Below are 23009 nucleotides of genomic sequence, written 5' to 3'. Positions count from 1 at the left end.
CTAATTGATCATAAAGATCTTGATACACCATGGCCTTCACCTGCACAACAACTCTCTTGGCTTCTCGCTTCCTCTCTCTTTACTCTTCCACTCTTGATTCATCCCACTTCTGCTTTGCCTCCCTCTTAGCCTTTACTGCTTCTTGCATATTATTATTCCACCACCAATCCTCCTGTTCTTTAATCTTTCTGAATGTTTCGCCAAGTACCTTGATTAAACAGCTCAGAATTGCTTTTGAATTATGCATCTACCAATCTTGTGCACTTTCTAGTCTATCTGAAATCCTCTCTAACACCTTCTCCTTAAAAAGGCTCCTCACACTCTTCTTTTAAGTGAAACCACTTAATTGTCTTCATCCCATGGCTTCCAAAGGTTCTTATCTTCAACCTTAAAGTCTGAGCAGAGCAGCCAGTGTTGCAGCACCACTTGATCTGTTGGGATTACTTTACAATTTGTTACTTCCTTAAGATGTTTCTTCTAGTCAAAATGTAGTCAATCTGTGAACTGTTGTTACCACTTCTAAATGTTATCAAACGTTCTTCCCTCTTGCAGAAGAACGAGTTCACAATTGCCAGATCAAACGCTACTGCGAAGTCCACAATCCTCTCTCCTTTCTGATTCATCATTTCCTCTTCATGGCTACCATGCATCCTTATTCCTATGTGTCCATTCAAGTCTTCTCTGACAATCGCCATCCCCTTTTCTTCCAGTTCCCTCATTTCTTCATCTAGCATATTCCATAACTCATCTTTATCCTCTGCTGTACAGCCAACTTGTGGGGCGTATGTACATAAGACGACCACTTGCTCTTCTCCAATACCCAGTAATATTATTAAATGTGTATCCATTTAAGAAATATTACAAATTAGAAACAAAAATAATGAATTTGTTAATTATTAATGTTAATTAATATCAACATTAACTTGTTTTCACAAGCATTCATACCATAGCCTATGGTAACAAACTATTCAACTAACCACCCAGCCTGAAACTTCAACCAATATCTGTAATGTAAGAATACATACACCAGAATGGCTCACCAGTTTCTTCCATAAATTTCATTTTTTAACAAGTTTTATTTTATGCACCTTTGTTCTGTATAAAGCTTCCAAATAGTTATTTTGAGTTCTTCCCATTTAGTTTCTGATACTTTACCATATTAACAGTTTCTGCAAGAATTTTAAATTAATCATGAAGTAAAATTCCACATTTATTTCTTTTTCTATTTATTAATAATGAATCACCTAAATAATTCTAAAATTTATACTTGCCTTCCTTCTAATGAGCATGACTTTATTTCTTCCATGACCCACTTCTCACCTTTAAAATTAAACTCCCAAAGATGTAAAGAGTTATCCTCACATAAACTAATAAGATCACCCTTTCAATATATAAAAAATGCATTAAAAGATTAACTTTCATAATAAGAAACATTTAAAACATGCAGTGAACAATATAAAATCAGCAATAACAGTTCTTTCTGTGCTATAATGTCATATCAGTACACTTGAGTCTCAATACAGCAAACTCATGGGGACCATGGGAATAGTTTGTTAGTAGATGGGCTGCTATAGCGAATTTCCTTTATGATAGTACATGCACCTATGGAAGTTTGACTGCCCCATTTCAACAGTTTGTTATAGTGGTGATAACTGTTATAATGGTATTTGCTGCTATGAGAATCAACTGCAATATTTCAATTTGCACATATATTTTCAAATATAACACTACAGACCCTCTTAGGAATGAACTAATAGGGGAGTGGATGATCCAATAATGCCAATTGTACAGTATTTACAAATTATATAAAAAAGGAATCCAGCATCATCTATACTCCACTTTGATGCTGCTTCATTATAATTTCTCTCAAAATTTCTCTAAAATTGAGCAATATGTCCATGTCCACCACCTAACAGTCAAGACCACTAATGTCACATATTGCCATTGGGTCCAAAATTCCAGAACCAAGAGATTTTGCCCGTTATTCCGAAATCAATACTTAAGTGGTCTGTTCAAAAGAGGGTCTGTAGAGTATGAAAATTCATCTATGTAACTTATTAAAAGTTAAGATTTGATACATCATAATGTTTACTTTTTTCTTTTTTTTTAAACTTAATTCACAAGAAGCTTGCTTTATCTCACTAATACCAGTTTCTAAAAGCAGTCCTAGAACATCATTTAAAGAAATTAGAGAAAGATGATTCAGAAGTTTATTAAGTCTTTTGGTTTGACATTTGAAAATCGGCATGTACATTACTACTACTAAATTAAATGTACATACTAATGAATATTCCTTCTGAATTCTAAAACAGACTCAAATAATACCCACAAGCTTTATGGGAAGAAAAGCCTTTATATCAGCAGACAAGCTACTCTACTATGCAAAACGTTTGGCAACAATAAGTATCCATTATGTTCCAAGACAGACAAATGATGTGTTCTATATTTGTTCATTTTTCCTATTTCATTCCATACAGTTTTTGCACTGGTTGTTTGATTAATCAATTATGTATTGGATCCAAGATTGTTTCTGACTCTGATGTCTAACAAAACTTGTTTTAGCCCAAGTACATTTAAATGCTATGAAATTTGATGTGGTAGGATATCGACAAAATATACTCCATTTGGTTGCAAGATAATATATTTGGAATTGCAGTTTGTTGCTACCTGAACAATATAATCTGTGACATATGGCAACACCTCGCTGAGGTGTTGGACCCACTGCCACAGCATTAAATTTTCCAAGATGGGAAAAAGTATTCCAATCAGCCTGGTCCATTTTCCACATGGGCATCCCTGTAGAAGAACAGAGTTCTTCTGCAAACATAGTACAAATAACATGAAAATGACAACTTCCATATATGTTCTCTTTGACATCCCACATGAGCAGTGGAAGAATGGCAAGATCTACTTGCCATTCTTCATTCGTCTATTATTAAGAAGAGAGAGGTCATTTTCAAGAATTCATTCAATGATACGGCCTTGTCCATCCATGCTAGCAATATCCCACAGACTGTGATGTCCATTAAAGTCACCAATAAGAAGCAAGGGCTGAGGCAATTGCAATATAGGGTCATTATCAAGGTCAATCTCATTTAACTCAGAACCTAGTGGTAAATAAAAGGAACACGCTGTAATAAGAAATCCTACTGTTACTGCTTCCAATACATTAAGCTGGACATACTGGATCATATTTAAGCAGTCATAGTGGAAAGGAGTATGACTGTCTAAATATGATAGTCACTCCTCTATCTCTAGTTTTGTCCTTATGAATAACAATGAAATTCATTAAGATGGGGGCCCTCACTGGGTTTTAACTGTTTCCTAGAGACAGAAACAGATTGGTTTGTGTTTTTGAAGAAGAACCTTGATATCAATATTTTGGCAATACCTACAACAGTTCCATTGTAAAACTTTTCCTACTATTTTGGCATTGAAGACTTGTCTGATTTCCAAGAAACCTTACGTCTGTCAGGTTTATATTTATCAATAGATTTTGGTAAATATGGATGGCCAGTGTCATCTCTATCTTTGGAAAAATGTTTGATACAATCTCGTGTGTCAGAATCATTTGTTGAGTTTAGTTCATACTTTGTGGATAAATGGAATATATACAGAACTAGGAAAGGATTAAAGACTAATTTTAATGCTTCCAATGTTTCATTTCAGTCACTGAGACATCTTCAGGGATTACAAATAACTCTTGTAACACACACCACAATACTAAATGATGCACAGGGGTGTCTGAAGTCCCATCTAGGTGGTGCACCTTCTATGAGTATTTGTAGGCAGCCTAGAATGTAAAGTGGGACATTTGACAATTACTGTTTCCCAAATTTTAGGAAGTTTTATGCATGCGTAGTTATTTAAATTCGGTTGATTTCTCAGTACCACTGCAGATTCTAAAATCAGTTTCTGTTTTTAAATTTACTATTTTAAAAACAGAAGATCAGTTTACCAGGGTACTTTGTATACTCCAGGCACTGAGAGAGTAAGGAGTTGATCTTCGGTTCAAACAGATAAGGGCAGCAAGTTTCTGGTGGAGCTTAAAAGCTGTGTGGAGGTTGTACTTTTTTTTTTTTAAAGACCTATGTTAGACTGGTGCCTTGTGAGTGTTGGTTCTTAATTTTGAATATGACTTATCAATAGCTTCCTTGTGGCCAGGGATCCTAAAATTTTCCCTGGGTCACGGACTCTAACAAATTTATTTGTTCTGTGCCAGTTAGAGTTGTCTATCTTAATAAACTGTGGGCCTTTTCCCTGATCTAGATAACTATCCTGCTCGACTCTAATCAGGCAGGATGGTGTCCGCATTTTTGGGAGATTGCAGTCGTGCCCTTTTCTAGCCTTAATATTACTTAATCACTCTTTCCCCTTTTTGTCACGGTCCATATTTTGGTGAGTGGTAATGTCGTTCTCAAACACAATTCGATGACCAGGATTCAACTATAAACATAAAGTTTTATTTTACACTATCAGTATACATGAAATATAAATCAATCAATTCGTTAATGCCCTTAAATCAGAATTAAACACTTTAAGTAGCATTACATGACAATTTCAGAATATGATATATCTATTATCTTCTAAGAGAGGGCATGCACACAGGTATACACTAAGAATTGTCTAGATATGTATCTTTAGGGAGACAGCTAAGGCAACATACACATATACAAATTTTTTTGCAAGGATCACATAACATGGCTCTTCGGACTACCAGTCCAATGTCCCTAAAAGTTCCACTAACTAACAAAATAGTCTCAGTCTTCCTTTCTGCAAATGTGCTTAAACCGAATTTTTCATTCAATGCTCCCTCTTGAACTTTAGATAGCTCAAATTTAGCTTACCATTTCTTACCATACAGTCTCGCTCAATCACCACGTGTGAGTCACGTGTATATCCTGGTTAGACCTTTGTTCACTCTGCAGATTGCTTTCCCATCTCATGGATTAATGTGCACTGGATTTTTGCCATCGTTGGGAAACATCTGAGGTGCTTGTCTGGAACTTCTGTACCCTACAGGAGGGACATCACGGTTCGGGTTTCATTTTGGATCCGAGCCTTTTTTTCGTCGGTCCGCACTTGGAGGTTTTTTGTCGGACCTCCTCACGTCATACATCTTTCACCTTCTTCCCCACTCTCCCGATTTTCCGACCATCAACTCCCTTTTTCTCCTGCAGTTTACAGTCACATCGAAGACTTTCATCTCGAACCCATGAGAGAGCTCCTCCCAGAGAATTTGCGAAATCTTGCTTGTAAGGTTCAACAATGGGTTTATCAAGGTCATGATAAATGTTAAAAATGATAAATCTTAGTCATCACTGTGGAATGCACAGTTTCATAGAATCTGTCCTTGGGTTGATTGTCAACATTTCCCTTTTTTTTTTTGTTTGTTGCAACTTACACATATTATTCTCCTGTTTACACATTATTTTTCACTTCCAATTTACACACATATATTTCCCTTTTAATTCACACATTAATATTTTACAAATGTTTCCTCTCCATTGGGTGAATAGATATACACTTAATAGACAATTATATGATACACTTCACCCCCTTTCCTTATTTCTTTCTAGTACAATTTTCACCAGCAGTACAGGTATTTTCTTTATTTAGGCTCCGTTCTTGTTAGATCCTGAACGAGGGTCTGTCTAGCAGAGGCAGGCCTCATTCATGATCTAGCACCTGGCTATTTTATCTCATGTGCCACAGGTGTAGGGGATGGTGATGGCATTTCTAAAATCTTTCTGAAGAAATGGTCGAAGAATGGGGGAGGAACCGATTATTTTTTTATTCTGTAATTACTGTAACCATTGGAAAGGAAAGTGTATATGTGGTTGAGTTCGGTTGAAAGAGACAGATATCACTGGAACAAAGATTATAGGGTTTTCTTAGAAACCCGGTCATACAGGCAGATACATTCACAAACTTTCCCACCACCCTCTCAACAATATGGCATTATTAAAACTAACCAATAGAGCCTATAATCTCTGTTCCAGTGGGACCCCCCCCCTCTTTCAACTGAACTCAACCACATACACAACACCTTCCTTTCCAATGGCTACAGTGATTACAGAATAAAAAAAAAAAATAATCAGTTCCTCCCCCATTACTTCAGAAGGATTTCAGAAATGCCATCACCATCCCCTATACGTGTGGCACATCAGATAAAACAGCCAGGTCTTTAAAAAATACAACCTCTAGACAGCTTTTAAGCTCCACCAGAGACTTATTACCCTTATCTGTTTGACCGACGATCAGCTCCTTACTCTCTCAGTGCCTGGAGTATACAAAGTAACCTGTTCCTGCAAGTTGGCTTACTTTGGACAGACAGATAGATCAGTGACCATCTGTTTAAAAGAACAGAAATCATACATTTGCAATCACAACTTGCAGACCATGTGTTGAATACAACCCACAGGATCTCCTGGAAGAAAACCACCATGCTCCACCATAGTATATGTAAAAAGACTTTTTAGAATCTGCAGCGACATTCAGAAATCAACCAAATTTGAATAAATATGGATGCATAAAACTTCCCAAAATTTGGGAAACAATAATTGTCAAAAGGTCCCACTTTACATCCTAGATCACTTACAAATGCCCATAGAAGGCACACCACCTAGATAGGACTTTAGAGTAACACGTGTTTCATTTAGTATTGTGTGTGTGTGTGTGTGTGTGTGTGTGTGTGTGTGTGTGTGTTAGAAGAGTTATTTGTAATCTGTGAAGATGTCTCAGTGACTAAGACAAAATATTGGAAGCACGTGCTGTATATATTCCATTAGACCTACAACATAAAGGGGGTTCTCATCAAGTGAGATCATTTTGGTTGTTTCAGGAATTAGGCCATAACAGGTCTAATTATTACCTAATGCTCTACAGAGAAGCACTTATGATCAGGTATGTTGAAATTATGAGATAATGGAACAGACATACATGTTGAAATTGCTTTTGATATTTTCTTAACTGCCACCTTCTTAGCATAAGGTGATTTCTGGAGAGGTGTGGTGGTAACCTAGCTTCCTCTTTGCATTCTGATATATTTTGTCCTATTTTTATTTTCATTTTTCCACCTCCGACATGCACAGGAGTAGGCTGGATAATCTCCCTCCCAGTTAACCCATTAAACTATCTTGGCAGAGCAAGATTTATTATCATGCTCTTTAATAACGCAGGTAGCCACAACAGGCTTTGGGCATGCCCATATTTCAGATATCTAAAGCTTCTCAGTGGATTAGGAATGTACAGCCTTACAAGAGTTGAGAGGGTTCCTATTTTAAGAGATTTTGAGGATTTGGAAGTATCAAAAGTAAGGATGTTCCTACTAGGAACATCCTTACTATTCCTACATATCAGAATGTGCCTCATACTTGTCACTCCTTGATCTTTAAGCTTTGAATATATCCCCTCATCTAGAACAGTGCTTCCCAAACTTATTGATGTAAAGGCCCCTTTGGAAAAATTAAGATATTTTACGGCCCCTATCGAAATAAAAATCATAATACAGGCATATTATTATAATATTTATTGTATTTATATTCAATTATAATTTATATTCAAGATTTTGCGTTTGTAAGCTTTTTTGTGTTTCTTATCAATGCCTCTGAAATGAAAGTTATATGAACAAGCATATACAGTCATACCGCGAAGTTACGCGGTGGATGGGACCAACAAAAAGCGCACGAGTCTAATTCGCGTAACTCGGGTATAATTTTGCAAACAAACATACAAAATTAAGGGGTGCTCAAGGGTCAAAGCTGTATAACTGAGAGGAGACCTCTACGTAGCCTTTAAAGGAATGCGGTGAACCGACCAGGGCTTCTGACCTAATGTCCAATCCTCACCTTCTCATGGTGCACCCTGTTGGGTATCTACTTTGATACTGAACGAACGAGGATGGGATGGCAATTTGGGATTTAGCCGACCAAATAGTATTCTTATTGGTTAAACCAAAATAAAAAATGATGGTACAACATGACAAAATTTCATGCCGGCTGGGGCATCGCCCGGTTAAACAAGGCCCCCCCGTTGTTTTCGCCAGGGGACCAGGGCGAACAGCGAAAAGTCAGCTACTGGAACAAATCTGAAAACAAACCCCAACTCAACATCACCAGAGTTAAGGATCAGTACTATCAACATAAGAAACCTGAATGGCAAAAAATGGAGCTAGCTGAGCAATTAGATAACCAGATCGACATAATAGGGGTAACTGAAACAAAAATGACCAAAACTGGTGAGATCTTTCTGAGCAAGAAATACAAAATGTTATATTCAGGCAATGACAATCAAGGAAAAGAAGGGAGTAGCCATAGTATTCAACACAAAATACGAGGCTAATCTTCTTGAATGGCAATCAGTCTCAAGTAGAGTAATGTGGGCAAATATGAGAATGGGGAACTGGACAATGAGACTTATTTGTGCCTATGGTCCCACAGAAGGTTCTACTAAGGTAGAAGTGGAGGAATTTTTTGAGGCTTTAGAAAAAGCAACTGACACAATGAAAAAGGAAAAGTTGGTCCTTATTGGGGATCTAAATAGCAGAGTAGGAAATGATTGCGAGACATACAAAAATATTTTGGGAAAATTTGGAGAAAAGAGCAAAGCTAATAATAACGACAAATATCTGTTAGATTTCTGCTCAGGACATGGACTGGTTATTACTAACAACATGTTCCAACATAAAAATGTGCACAAATTCACATGGAGAGAAGAAGCTAGGAATAAGAAAAGTCTCATTGACTATCTTATCGTTGATAGTGATGTTTTCTCCCTGGTGCAGGACACCAGAGTGTACAGAGGATTTGAAATTGGAAGTGATCACTATTTAGTCTTGAGCAGGATAAAATTGAATTCATATTACATAACATGTAAGAAAGTTTTAAAGCGAATAAAAGTTGAGCAGCTCTCAGATGTGAACTGTAGACTTAAATACAGAAAGATTATTGAAAAGAAAATGAAACAGCTTGAGAACAGGAATCAAACCTTGGAGATTCAGTGGCAAACTCTGAAGAAAACATTGATTCTGCCAGAGAGGTATGTGGTGAGGTTGTGTGCAAGGATAAAAAAATCAGAACTCCCTGGTGGACACAGGAAGTTAAAGAGGCAGTGAAGGAAAAGAAGAAAGCATATCAAAAGTTCCTGCCAAATAAGTCAGCTTTTACTCTTACAGAATACAGAGACAAATGTAAGAAAGCTAAACAGTGTGTAAAACTAGCTAAACAAAAGTCATGGGAGGACTTTGGCAAGAATATAGAAAATAAATATCAAGAAGGTGGCAAAATATTCTGGAGATTGTTGAAGAAGCTTAGGAATGGAGGAAAGAGTGCTGTAAAGGGAGTTAGAGATGACAAAGGTGAAATGAAAACGGGAGAAAAAGATATCCTTGAAGTATGGAGTAATTACTTTGAAAAACTGCTAAATGAAACAAGCAGTGAGGATAGCACGGTGATAAAAAACACTGACCAGGCATGCAGTCAGGAATACATATCCATACTTGAAGTAGAAAAAGCCATCAAAGGCTTGAAATGTGGAAAGGCAGCAGGAGTAGATGATATTCGACCAGAAATGCTTAAGTATGGTGGTATAAGAGTCTTACAGTGGCTGCACTTCAGTGAGTAGAGCTTGGAGTAGAGCTCTCATAGTACCCATATATAAAAAGGGAAATAAAACTGAATGTGAGAATTACAGAGGTATTTCCCTACTGAGTGTTCCTGGCAAGATCTATGCAAGTATACTTGAGAAACGGTTGAGAAGAATTGTGGAAGAAAAGCTTGGTGAAGAACAAGCTGGATTCAGGCCAAATAGAGGCTGTCAGGATCAGATCCTCACTTTAGAACAAATAGTCGAGAAAGCATGGGAATATAACAAAGATCTGTATTTTAGTTTTGTCGATTTGGAAAAGGCATATGACAAGATGCCAAGAGAGAAGCTATTCAATACGTTGCAGTTATATGGTGTCAATGGGGCATTATATCAAGCAATATTTAGTCTTTATTTGAGTTGTAAGTCAGCAGTTAGAATTGAAGGAAGTACAGGAAGATGGTTTAATGTTAAATCTGGTGTGAGACAAGGATGTACATTATCCCCTCTGTTATTCATTATCTATATGGATCACATTATGAAGGAATGTGATATTAAACCTGATATCAAAATTGGAGATGTTAATGTCAGCTCTTTGCTTTATGGTGGGAAGTCAACTGAATAAATTCATATGGAATAAGAAAGAAATTAGTCTGAACACTAAATTAGCTGTATACAAGACAGTGTTCAAACCAGTTTTAACTTATGGATCTGAGAGCTGGGTCAGAAGTAAAACACTTGACCAAAGACTAGAGACCACAGATATGAGAGTCCTGAGAAAGATTAGAGACGTGAACAGATGGCATCAATGGCAATATCATATTAAAAATAAGGATATTAGGAAAGAACTTGACATTGTCAGCATCCAGGAATGCGTTAGCAGAGCTAATCTCAGGTGGCATGGTCACTTAAATAGAATGGGAGAGGAAAGATTAGCAAAACAAGTGTTCTCTGCCAGGTTGGCAGGAAAATGACCCAGAGGAAGACCAAGATATAGGTGGATTGATACGGTATAAAGTGCCTTAGACGATAGAAATATAAGATCTGATAATGTTGGAGTCTTGACAAGTAACAGAGTGATTTGGAGGAAAATTGTAGATAGGAAGTTAGTAATGATGTAATTTTCTCATGTAGTACTGTCATATCCTGTACACCCCTTGAGGGTACATGGCAGGAATTTGATGATGATGATGACATACAAAATATTAGTTAATTGGGACCAAAAGGTTTACAAAAACACCTATATTTTTTAAGAAATATAATCATAATTGTAGTTTTGCGTACATAAAAAAAAAGAAAGTTATTTCGATGTCAATGGTTTCATAAAATCTAATAGATTCGTCTGATGGCATAATGTCTTTTTCTTGTCACGCAAAATTTCATCATAGCAATCTAATTATTTTTTTATTCCTTACCTTGTGGCTACAATTCGTTCCTCATTAGAATCTATGTCCTCCAAAATCTGTAAACCTTTTTTTTATGATTGTTCTCACTGTGGATTCCTGTAGATCAAACTTCTTTGCTAGCTCACAAATTTTCATTCTGCCTTCAAAATACATAATAATGTTGAGTTTTGTTTCCAAAGTCTATGTTTTTCTTTTCTTGCTAGCTGTAGAAGAATCTGACTTGCTTCCTTTGGAATACATTATTTTTTATGTGATAAAATTTTTATCAAGAACATAACATTAAATAATCGCAAGGTTTGTAGACTATAAAAATCTTGTATGAATGGAGACCGCATGAAACATGTCTGTACATGTTCACATTATGTGCGACACTGGCGAATGCGTCCAGCGCCGGAAAGATACGACTAGTGGTGAGGCGTGAAGCAGGGCCAGAATACGTACATATGAAACCGCGTAACTCCGGATTCGCGTAAGTCGGGGTATGACTGTATTATGCTTCGCATGGCATATCACTTTCATGTAAGATCACTAATCTGATATGGATGTTAAGATGTTGATTATCTCTCATGTTAATGTTCAGTAGAAAAACAACACCTAGAGATAATTATTAATTAATTTAATTAATAGTTTATAATAGCATATTTAATTTTGGTTAACAATTCATAACTAATATTACAATACTAACTAATCAGTTACTAATTTACCATTTATCCACCCTTCAATTAAATCAACTTCTGCATGTCAACCAACTTTTAAACCATGTTTGGAAGGCAATTTGCAATCATCAGAATGACCATCAAATTGCTATGGTTAGATAAATAGTTGTTTACTGTACATGGATAGTGCTGTTTGTGTTGGACATACTGGCCAACACATACGCCATTATCGAAGTGCTGCAGAACGAGCCGTTCAACATGATAAAATGCCGAGCTTTAGACAATTCTCACAAACTACTAACACTTCAGTGCAAAAACAATTTTAAAAATTTGAAGGCTTGCCATATCCAAAAATTCAAGAATCTAGCCAAAAAAAAGGCACAAACACTCATTTATTACCAAAACAAATTGTAATTAAGTTTTCTTTTCACCTCAAGAAAGAAGCTAACTGCACTACAGTAGTTCTGAAGTAGCAGACCATGCCATGCCATGGATACAAATCACTGGATCCAATGGAACAAAACATTCCTTTTAAACAAGAGCAGATGTAAATGGAAGAGACTATTTCTAGAATTAAAATTTGCCAAACCTTCACAGCAAGATTCCATCAGTGCATCCAGTTAGGACTGAAAAGATCCCCTCTTTTATACTCACTCTGTTTGCTTTCCCACTGGCGTGTCCACATGCACATGCTTAGTCGTATTCTATAATGCCCATGAAGATTCCCTAGCAATGAAGGCAAAATAGTGGCTTAATAATTTATTAGCAATTCTTATCTGTAAAGGTGTGTTTACTCCACTGAACATCAACATGAGTAATAAAATATTGATATTTTGCTGGATTTCAAACCAGCCCAAAGTATAAACAATCACATGTGGAAACAATTCAAAAATGCAACAATAACTAATAACAGAAATTATCATCCTCTCCAAGTCCTTCTGGGCTGAATTTAATGTAGTCTATAGTTACTGGACTGAAGGCAGTCCAGTAAAAAATAGCATTGATAAATTAATACAGCAATACTATTTGAGGTTTGGAGTACTTCACAGTTGATACTGACTACAAAAACAGACCTCAGACTTACAATACTTTAAATGTAATACCAAACCTAATGTGAACAACTTACACAACAAAGATAAACTCACCTGCCCAGGAAGAAAGAATAGCTGCTTAACTTGAGATTCATTTTTGTGCTGCCCACTGAATTCTACTCCAGGTGCACCATATCTGAACAGTTCTGTCAAGAAATCTAATCAAGAAAGAAACTAAACAATTTCTTTTTGGCTCTTATGAAAATTACCCCATAAATTTATTTTATATTTAAGAAAACAGCCTATATAGAGGAAAGTAGCATAGAATTTGAAATGCAACTAGCATTTCAAATTCTAACCAGATTATATAGTTTTAATTCTGAGCAAATTTTTATGCTAGGTCAATTCATAAATACACAAAAAGTTAAAACATCTATTGTTATTTGAATGATTTGCATGGAAACTTAAATGTCTATACAATAATATAAATATTGATACAGATACTTATATCACAAGATAAACATTCTCAAAAAAAAATATTTGTAGATGTTTAGCATTTCTTAAAATGTTGTATTCTCACAAACAACAGATTTGCAATGAATCGCAATTCTTGCAGGAGGGTCTCACTAGCTTCAATACCATGTCTTAATTGATTCATTTTCAAACTCTCCACTCTCAGGAAGTATACTGATGAAAAAACTGCTACTAACTCCCAAGTTTACTTTGATTCTATGAAAAGATTCTTCCACATTCAGTAAAAACCCTTTGTTTAGCTTACGCATGCTTGAATAAAGATAATGAAAATATCATGTAACCTTTATTCCTGTAAATTAAAATAAATGTGATATTGTAACATGGTAAACAGGTATTTATCATGTTCCTCGAACTTACCTATTTGGAGAAAGATTTGGTTAATGGGTCTGAAGATAGCAGTGAGTTGGAATTTCTTCAAAATTTTTGCTACAAACTCAGAAACATCTTTTATATCATTTAATGAAGATGTAATCATTTTTATTTATTTATTAATATTTTAATATAATATATATAAATTATATATAAATTAATATAATCTTTATTAATTAATAAAGATGTAATAAAGATGCCGGCCTGGTTGGCCGAGTGGTTAGCATATCCACTCTCCAGCAAAAAGGCCACGGGTTCGAATCCCAATGTGGGCATGAATGTTTGTGATCGTCTGTGAAAGCACTAGTGGTGGTAGTCGGCGGTAAATGGCATTGGTGTTAGATGATGAAGGTTTGTAGAGCATTGAGACAAAGAGTTGTAGAGTTGATGCCCTTCCCTTGATGGGTCTTTGGACTCCCTGGAGGTGTGATATAATAATAATAAATGGAACAAGAATTATAAGGAATTCTTCCCTTGAAGGATGTTGAGAGAGAGAAACTGTCAATGATTTTATACATCTTCTTCTCTTCCGTCTAAGATGGGTTGAATCTTCTCTTGAGCAGGATCTTCCAGTCTTCTCTATTGCTTGCTGTTCGAAAAAGTTCCTTATATGTTCTTCATCCCAAGATGTTCTTTATTAATTTCAGCCAGATAATTCTTTGTCTTCCAGGCCTTCTTTTTTCAGTTGGAAAAGTACTGATTAGGACGTTAGGAAGTCTGTCTGTGTCCATGCGTACAAACCATCTCAGTTGTTGTTTTCTAATTTTCTCTATTATTGTCCTTTTATACAATAATTCTTGTCTGACTGTGCTGTTTGTTTTCTTTTCTATCCAACCTGTTCTATTTATTTTTCTTAAGCATTTCATTTCAAGTGCCTGCAGTTTTTTCTCCTCTCTTTTCTTAACTGTCCATGCTTCTGCTCCATAGATGACTGTTGGTATAATTATTGATTCATATAATTTGATTTTGACTTGCTTAGATATCTTGTTTGTTTTCCAGATTTAATGTAATTTTCCCATGGTGGTCCATCCTATCGCTATTCTTTGTTTGACTGTTTTGAGTTCATCTATTGCTTCTGTTAGTTTTGATCCAAGACATATGAAGTTGTCTACTTGTTCTATATTTTCTCCATTTAGGGTGGCTGCGATGGTAGTTCTGTTCCTCCCTATTTTCATCACTTTTGTCTTTTGTATATTTATTATCATGTCAAATGTTTTACAGGTTTCGTTTAGCTTGTTTATCAAACCTTTGTAGTTCATTTGGGGTTCTTGCAATAAGGACGAGATCATCTGCATATTTGATATTATTTATGTTTAAACCATTGACGTTGATTCCAGGCCCATTGTCTATTGTCTTCTTTACAACTTCGTCTTGATATATGTTGAATAGGCATGGGATAATGGGCATCCCTGCATTACTCCTTTTTGGATCGCAATGGGTTCTATTGTGAGTGTTGCTTTTTAAATATTGCATTTGTCTTAGAGTAATATTTTATCAAAAACTGTATTATATATTTGTCTATTGCTTTTTCTAGTAGAACTTTAAGAAGGAATTTCTCTGTTCATGCTATCAAAAGCTTGTTTCAAGTCCACAAAAAAACAATATAGTTCTTGCATCAACTAGCACTTTTCAGAGCTAGTTGGTGCAATGTGAAAATCTGGTCTAATGTTGAATAGTTTCCTCGGAAACCAGCTTGTTCTATGCCTATCATTTCTTCATAGGTGTTTTTTTAATCTATTTTGTATAATTCTTATGAATATTTTATAGGTATGAGGGGGTGAATTGATTGGTCTGTAATTTCTGCAGCCTCTTTTGTCTCCTTTCTTAATTGGGATGATCTTTCCAGTTCTCCAGTCATCTGGGATCTCTCCTGTTTGTAATATTTTATTGAATCATCATCATCAAATTCCTGACATATACCCTCAAGGGGTGTACAGGATATGAGAGTACTACATGAAAAATTTACATCATTACTAACTTCTTATCTACAATTTTCCTCCAAATCAGTCTGTTACCTCTCAAGAATCCAACATTATCAGATCTTATATTTTGATCTTCTATGGCACTTTTTACCATATCAATCCACCTATATCTTGGTCTTTCTCTGGGTATTTTTCCTGTCAACCTGGCAAAGAACACATCTTTTGCTAATCTTTCCTCGCCCATTGTGTTTAAGTGACCATACCACCTGAGATTAGCTCTGCTAACGCATTCCAGGATACTGACAATGTCAAGTTCATTCCTAATATCCATCTTCAAATTCCTGCCATGTGTCCTCAAGTGGTGTACAGGATATGATAGTACTACATGAAAAAAATTACATCATTACTAATTTCTATCTACAATTTTCTTCCAAATCAGTCTGTTACTTGTCAAGACTCCAACATTATTAGATCTTATATTTCTATCATCTAATTGTACCGTATCAATCCACCTATTTCTTGGTCTTCCTCTGGGTCGTTTTGCTACCAACCTGGCAGAGAACACTTATTTCGCCATTCTGTTTAATTGACCATACCACCTGAGATTAGCTCTGCTCACTCATTCCTGGATGTTGACAATGTCAAGTTCTTTCCTAATATCCTCGTTTTTAATATGATATTGCCATTGATGCCATCTGTTCACGCCTATTATCTTTCTCAAGATTCTCATATCTGCGGTCTCTAGTCTTTGGTCAAGTGTTTTACTTCTGACCCAGCTCTCAGATCCATAAGTTAAAACTGGTTTAAACACTGTATTGTATACAGCTAATTTAGTGTTCTGACTAATTTCTCTCTTATTCCGTATGAATTTATTCAATGGACTTCCCACCATACCAGCTTTGCTGATTCTGTTGTCTATTTCTATATTTAATTTACCATCTTCACTAAAAATCGTGCCTAAGTAGCTGAAATGTTTTACTTGTTCCACAGGTTCTCCATTCACAACACAGTTGACATTTTCAATGATTCTCCCTATTTTCATTGTCTTTATCTTTTTATTGCTGACCTTCATACCATATCTATTACAACAGCTATTCAATTTAGTCAGAGAATCTTGCAGACTTGTAGTGGATTTATTTAGAAGTACAACATCATCCGAATAAAGCAAAGAGCTGACATTAACATCTCCAATTTTGATATCATGTTTAATACCACTTTCCTTCATAATGTGATCCATATAGATAATGAATAACGGGGGGGGGGGGGGATTATGTACATCCTTGTCTCACACCAGATTTAACATTAAACCATCTTCCTATACTTCCTTCAATTCTAACTGCTGACTTACAACTCAAATAAAGACTAAGTATTGCTTGATATAATCTCCATTGACACCATATAACTGTAGCGTATTGAATAGTTTCTCTCTTGGCACCTTGTCATATGCCTTTTCCAAATCGACAAAACTTAAATACAGATCTTTGTTATATTCCCATGCTTTCTCGACTATTTGTTGTAAAGTGAAGATCTGATCCTAACAGCCTCTATTTGGCCTGAATCCAACTTGTTCTTCACCAAGCTTTTCTTCCACAATTCTTCTCAACCGTTTCTCAAGTATACTTGCATAGATCTTGCAAGGAACACTCAGTAGGGAAATACCTCTATAATTCTCACATTCAGTTTTATTTCCCTTTTTATATATGGGTACTATGAGAGCTCTACTCCAATCATCTAGAATTTGTCCCTCGAATTTTTCGAAGTAATTACTCCATACATACAGGATATCTTTTTCTCCTGTTTTCATGTCACCTTTATCATCTCTAATTCCTTTTACAGCACTCTCTATTTCTGAGCTTCTTTGACAAACTCCAGAATATCTTGCCGCCTTCTTGATATTTATTTTCTATGTTCTTACCAAAGTCTTCCCATGACTTTTGTTTAGCTAGTTTTACACAGTGTTTCACTTTCTTACATTTGTCTCTGTATTCTCTAAGAGCAAAAGCTGACTTATTTGCCAGGAACTTTTGATATGATTGCTTCTTTTCCCTCACTGCCTCTTTAACTTCCTGTGTTCATCACGGAGTCCTGATTTTTCTATTCTTGCAGACAACTTCATGACATGCCTCTCTGGCTGAATCAATCAGTGTTTTCTTTAGGGCTTGCCACTGAATCTCCAAGGTTTGGTTCCTATATTCAAACTCTTTCATTTTTTCTTGAATGATGTTTGTGTATTTAAGTCTACAGTTCACATCTGAGAGCTGCTCAACTTTCATTCACTTTAAAACTTTCTTACATGTTATTCTTTTCAATATGAAATTCAACTTTATCCTGCTCAAGACTAAATAGTGATCACTTCCAATTTCAAATCCTTTGTACACTCTGGTGTCCTGCACCAGGGAGAAAACATCACTATCAACAATAACATTGTCAATGAGACTTTTCTTATTCCTTGCCTCTTCTCTCCATGTGAATTTGTGCACATTATGTTGGAACATGGTGTTAGTAATAACCAGTCCATGTCCTGAGCAGAAATCCAACAGATATTTGCCATTATTATTAGCTTTGCTCTTTTCTCCAAATTTTTCCAAAACATTTTTGTATGTCTGACAATCACTTCGAACTCTGCTATTTAGATCCCCAACAAGGACTAACTTTTCCTTTTTCATTGCATCAGTAGCTTTCTCTAGAGCCTCAAAAAATTCCTCCACTTCTACCTTAGTAGAACCTTCTGTGGGACCATAGGCACAAATAAGTTTCATTGTCCAGTTCCCCAGTCTCATATTTGCTCACATTACTCTACTTGAGACTGATTGCCATTCAAGAAGATTAGCGTCGTATTTTGTGTTGAATACTATGGCTACTCCTTCTTTTCCTTGATTGTCATTGCCTGAATATAACATTTTGGATTTAATGATCTCAGCAGTTTCTGTCTTTTTTTTGTTTCAGTCACCCCTATTATGTCGATCTGGTTATCTAATTGCTCAGCTAGCTCCATTTCTTTGCCATTCAGGTTTCTTATGTTGATAGTACTGATCCTTAACTCTGGTGATGTTGAGTTGGGGTTTGTTTTCAGATTTGTTCCAGTAGCTTACTTTTCGTTGTTCGCCCTGGTTCCCTGGCAAAAACAACGGGGACCTTGTTTAACCGGGCAACGCCCCAGCCAGCATGAAATTTTGTCATGTCGTACTGTTGGATCCCACTTTGTCTCAATCTATACTTTGAATCTGATATATAGTTATTACGATGTTCTTAACTAGTTGATAGGTTGCAAGTTGATTTCTGATTCAAATATAAAGAAAATTTATATTTATAGACTGCGCTACTCTATATCTGAATTAGTTCAAGAATTGAAGATAAATCAACCTTCAATTATTTCTCCTTAATATATATACTGGCCGAGTATATTTAACTAACTTAATTCACCCGCTTGGGTTCGAATATTTTATGAATGGTGCCGTAAAAGAGATTCAGGCAAAATACAACTTTTGATTAACAAAAACAAACAGTTAATTTTAAAATCACAAATTATACACTTAACTTCGAATCAGTAATTACGATATCACAAACATTTTAGCTTCTCTGATAAGTTCAATCATACAAACTCAGACAATGGTAAATCTGTTATCTCTAATACAGTCTTCTCACAGTTCTTTAAGATCCAAATACAATAAAATTTGCAGTATTACCTCTTCACAAACAAACACTTTTAAATTTACACTTTAGCTAACTTCCTCAATAGTTACTATTAGTATAAGGAAATTCTAAGATGAAACTGTCACACTTCTCTGTATAGGAATATTAATGGTTGGAATAATCTTACCGATAATCTTCTATCTTCATCAACTTATACACAAACACTTTTTATAACCGTAAACACTTTTAACAATAATCGGCACTCATTAAAATAAATCTTCAAAGCATTAACTGAATTAATTCACGGTCACTATAAAAAAAAAACTTTCTTGCATGAAGTACGACTGATCACTCATGAAATAAGGCAACACACAATAATTCCTTAACTTGAGGTTTTATATGCACAGTTGTTCACTCTTCCGGCATTCAATTAATTCTTTAGACACTACAATTCTAAACACAGCTAACGGTAAACTTCAATTATACAGCCTCTACTATTCGCTAGTTACTCGATGCTTTATTTCAAGATTCTGTGTGTCCTTGACAGGTCGGCCCTGAAATTGAATCTCAATTCAAATATCGCTAGTCTATTTAATAGTCTCTCAGCTGTTTTTCGTAGCTATAATTATTATTCTACAACTTATTAGCTAACTGCTTCTCGACTAGTAGACTTTATTAGCAGCTTGAGTGACTTGCCGACTCGCTATTATCGCACTGTGATTTCCGAATGCTCCGATTCCAACCTAATGCCAATCCTCTCCTTTCTCTCTCTCTTAATCTATCTCTCTTCCATATTTTCAGCATTCTTCCTTTTTTATATCCATCCTTCCCGCCTAAATTATTTTCATGATTTCTTTCTAAAACTCTTTTCAATAAGCCTTCTCCTCACGTGGTGTTCCAAAAAACGTGTTCGCTCACTTACATACGTCTCCATGACAACCAAACAAAATAATAAAATTGAGCTATTACATAACGTTAAATTTCTACAAATAGGAATAAATAGAGAATATTAACATTTCAATTAATGCGCAGTTAAATTATCAAATACAAGTTCTTATAATATTAACATAGTAATAATTAAAATAGCTTAATAATATTTAATACAGTTTTTTTATTATTAATACATATATCTTTGATTAAATAATTAGATATTAGACAAAATTAAAGTAGTTATATGAATATTAAATTGTAAAATAAGTTGTTTACATTAAATAATATTTACAAGTCTAGCCTTTGTGATGGATGATCATGTTGGATTCTGAAGCAAATAATAATTACTCAAATCTCAATATATATTCAGAATCCAACAGTGCCATCATTTTTTATTTTGGTTTAACCAATAAGAATTCAATTTGGTTAGCTAAATCCAAATTGTCAGCCCATCTTCGTTTGTTCAGTATCCAAGTAGATACCCAACAGGGTGCACCACGAGAAGGCGAGGATTGGACATTAGGTCAGAAGCCCTGGTCGATTCTCCACATTGTATCTAGTCTTTGGTCAAGTGTTTACTTCTGACCCAGCTCTCAGATCCATAAGTTAAAACTGGTTTGAACACTGTCTTGTATACAGCTAATTTAGTGTTCCGACTAATTTCTCTCTTATTCCATATGAATTTATTCAACTGACTGCCTACCATACCAGCTTTGTTGATTCTGTTGTCTATTTCTATATTTAATTTACCATCTTCACTAAAAATCGTGCCTAAGTAGCTGAAATGTTTTACTTGTTCCACGGGTTCTCCGTTCACAACACAATTGACATTTTCAACAATTCTACCTATTTTCATTGTCTTTGTCTTTTTAATGCTGACCTTCATACCATATCTATTACAACAGTTATTCAATTTAATCAGGGAATCTTACAAACTTGTAGCAGAATTTATTTAGAAGTATAACATCGTCCGCATAAAGCAAAGAGCTGACATTAACATCTCCAATTCTGATATCATGTTTAATACCATTTTCCTTTATAATGTGATCCATATAGATAATGAATAACAGAGGGGGATAATGTACATTCTTGTCTCACACCAGATTTAACATTAAACCATCTTCCTGTATTTCCTTCAATTCTAACTGCTGACTTACAACTCAAATAAAGACTACGTATTGTCGTGGAAAGACTTAGACATTGGTTATGCATTTTTTACTAAGTAATTTGAGGAAATTACAATGTCAACTAGTATAGGCATTAAAATAAGATTTTAATATACTTCAATATTTCGGCAACGTCACGTTATCATTTTCAAGAAACTTAAGAACAAGACACGTGCAGGCAGACATAACAGTAAGTGAGGAAGAAGCTATTATTTTTCCTAAAGTACTGATGGTGCCCCATACTAAGTGCTCCCCAGAAATCCTCTTCACTGCCTAACATGCAAGGCTACAGCAAAACTGTTACCACCCATACTTTCAGGGCACATCAGAAAACATATCTAGAGTGCTTAATAAATAGCAGCTTCCACACCACTTTTAAGCTATATATCAAATTGGCAACTCTCATCCATTCACCTAAGAACAAACTCACTCCTTGTTCACATTCAGGAGTGTATGAAGTGACCTGGCTTACTATGAACAGACAGGAAGAACTGTTGACATCTGCCTTGTAGAACATAAAAAAATACATTTGGCACTATCATCATGGAAAGTCGAGACTAGCAGACCATGCCTTGGATACCCCTTCACACAAGATCAAATGGAAGAAAACAAAAGTATTACACAGAAATCTTTATAAATCAGAGAAATTGTTTTTGGAATTAGCAGCTTTAAAGCATTCTCTAAATCTTAACAAGTATGGCTGTATCAATTTACCAAAAATCTGGGGGACAGACATTTTAAGATCTAATTAACACTTTCCCTCCCCCTTTCATCCCACAATAGAGTTCCAATTAGGACTTTAGTTCACAGTGTTGTCCATTACAATTTTTTTAAACTGTTCCCACTGTTAACCAAATTGTTGCTGTTTGTGTACTGTGACAAAAGGTCTTTGTTCTCTGAAGAAGCTGGATATAATACCAGCAAATGAGTTAAATAAATATTAATTATTCTGTGTTGCAAATTAATACCGTCAAATAAATGGACATGCACTGCCAAGACACAATACTTTATACTTGTTTAACAACATGAAATGACATGGACTGGTTATTACTAACAACATGTTCCAACATAAAAATGTGCAGAAATTAACATGGAGAGAAGAGGCAAGGAATAACGGGTGCTTAAGGGTCAAAGCTGTATAACTGAGAGGAGATCTACAGATAGCCTTCAAAGTAATGCGGAGAACCGACCAGGACTTCTGACCTAATATCTAATCCTCACCTTCTCATGGTGCACCCTGTTAGGTATCTACTTGGATACTGAACATACGAGGATGGGCTGGCGATTTGGAATTTAGTCGACCAAATTGAATTCTTATTAGCTTAAACCAAAATAAAATGATAGTACATGACAACATTTCATGCCTGCTGAGGCATCTCTTGGTTAAACAAGGCCCCCATTGTTTTTGCCAGGAAGAACAGTGAAAAGTCAGCTACTGGAACAAATCCTAAAACACACCAACTCAACATCACAGTTCAAGATCAGTACTATCAACATAAAAAGCCTGAATGACAAAGAAATGGAGCTAGCTGAGGAATTGGATAAATATCAGATGACATAATAGGGGGTGACTGAAACAAAAAAGACAAAAACTGGCGAGATCTTTCTGAGCAATAAATACAAAATGTTATATTCAGTCAATGACAATCACGGAAAAGAAGGAGTAGCCATAGTATTCAACCCAAAATACGAGGCTAATCTTCTTGAATGGCAGTCAGTCTCAAGTAGAGTAATGTGGGCAAATATGAGAATGGGGAACTGGAAAATGAAACTTATT

General features: G+C 35.5%; 1 protein-coding gene across 4 annotated transcripts in view; it reads right to left on the bottom strand.

Moving 5' to 3' along the window:
- l(2)gl (LLGL domain-containing protein l(2)gl) overlaps positions 1 to 23009 on the bottom strand; it is a 437582-nt gene that overhangs the window by 338235 nt on the left and 76338 nt on the right. For all 4 annotated transcript variants that reach the window (XM_090407678.1, XM_090407677.1, XM_090407680.1 and 1 more), the window contains exons 4-5: positions 12793 to 12874; positions 1272 to 1381 (exon numbers count right to left, since the gene is read on the bottom strand). In XM_090407678.1, the coding sequence (XP_090263804.1) occupies positions 1272 to 1381; positions 12793 to 12874 (192 nt within the window). The remainder of the gene's footprint in view (positions 1 to 1271; positions 1382 to 12792; positions 12875 to 23009) is intronic.

The sequence above is a fragment of the Typopeltis vanoorti genome, chromosome 17 (genome assembly GCF_054136105.1).
Source record: "Typopeltis vanoorti isolate ZY-2024b chromosome 17, IOZ_Tvanoo_1.0, whole genome shotgun sequence".
Classification (NCBI taxonomy): domain Eukaryota; kingdom Metazoa; phylum Arthropoda; class Arachnida; order Uropygi; family Thelyphonidae; genus Typopeltis; species Typopeltis vanoorti.
The sequence above is the reverse complement of the archived record's forward strand: the minus strand, read 5'-3'. Positions and strand labels throughout refer to the sequence as shown.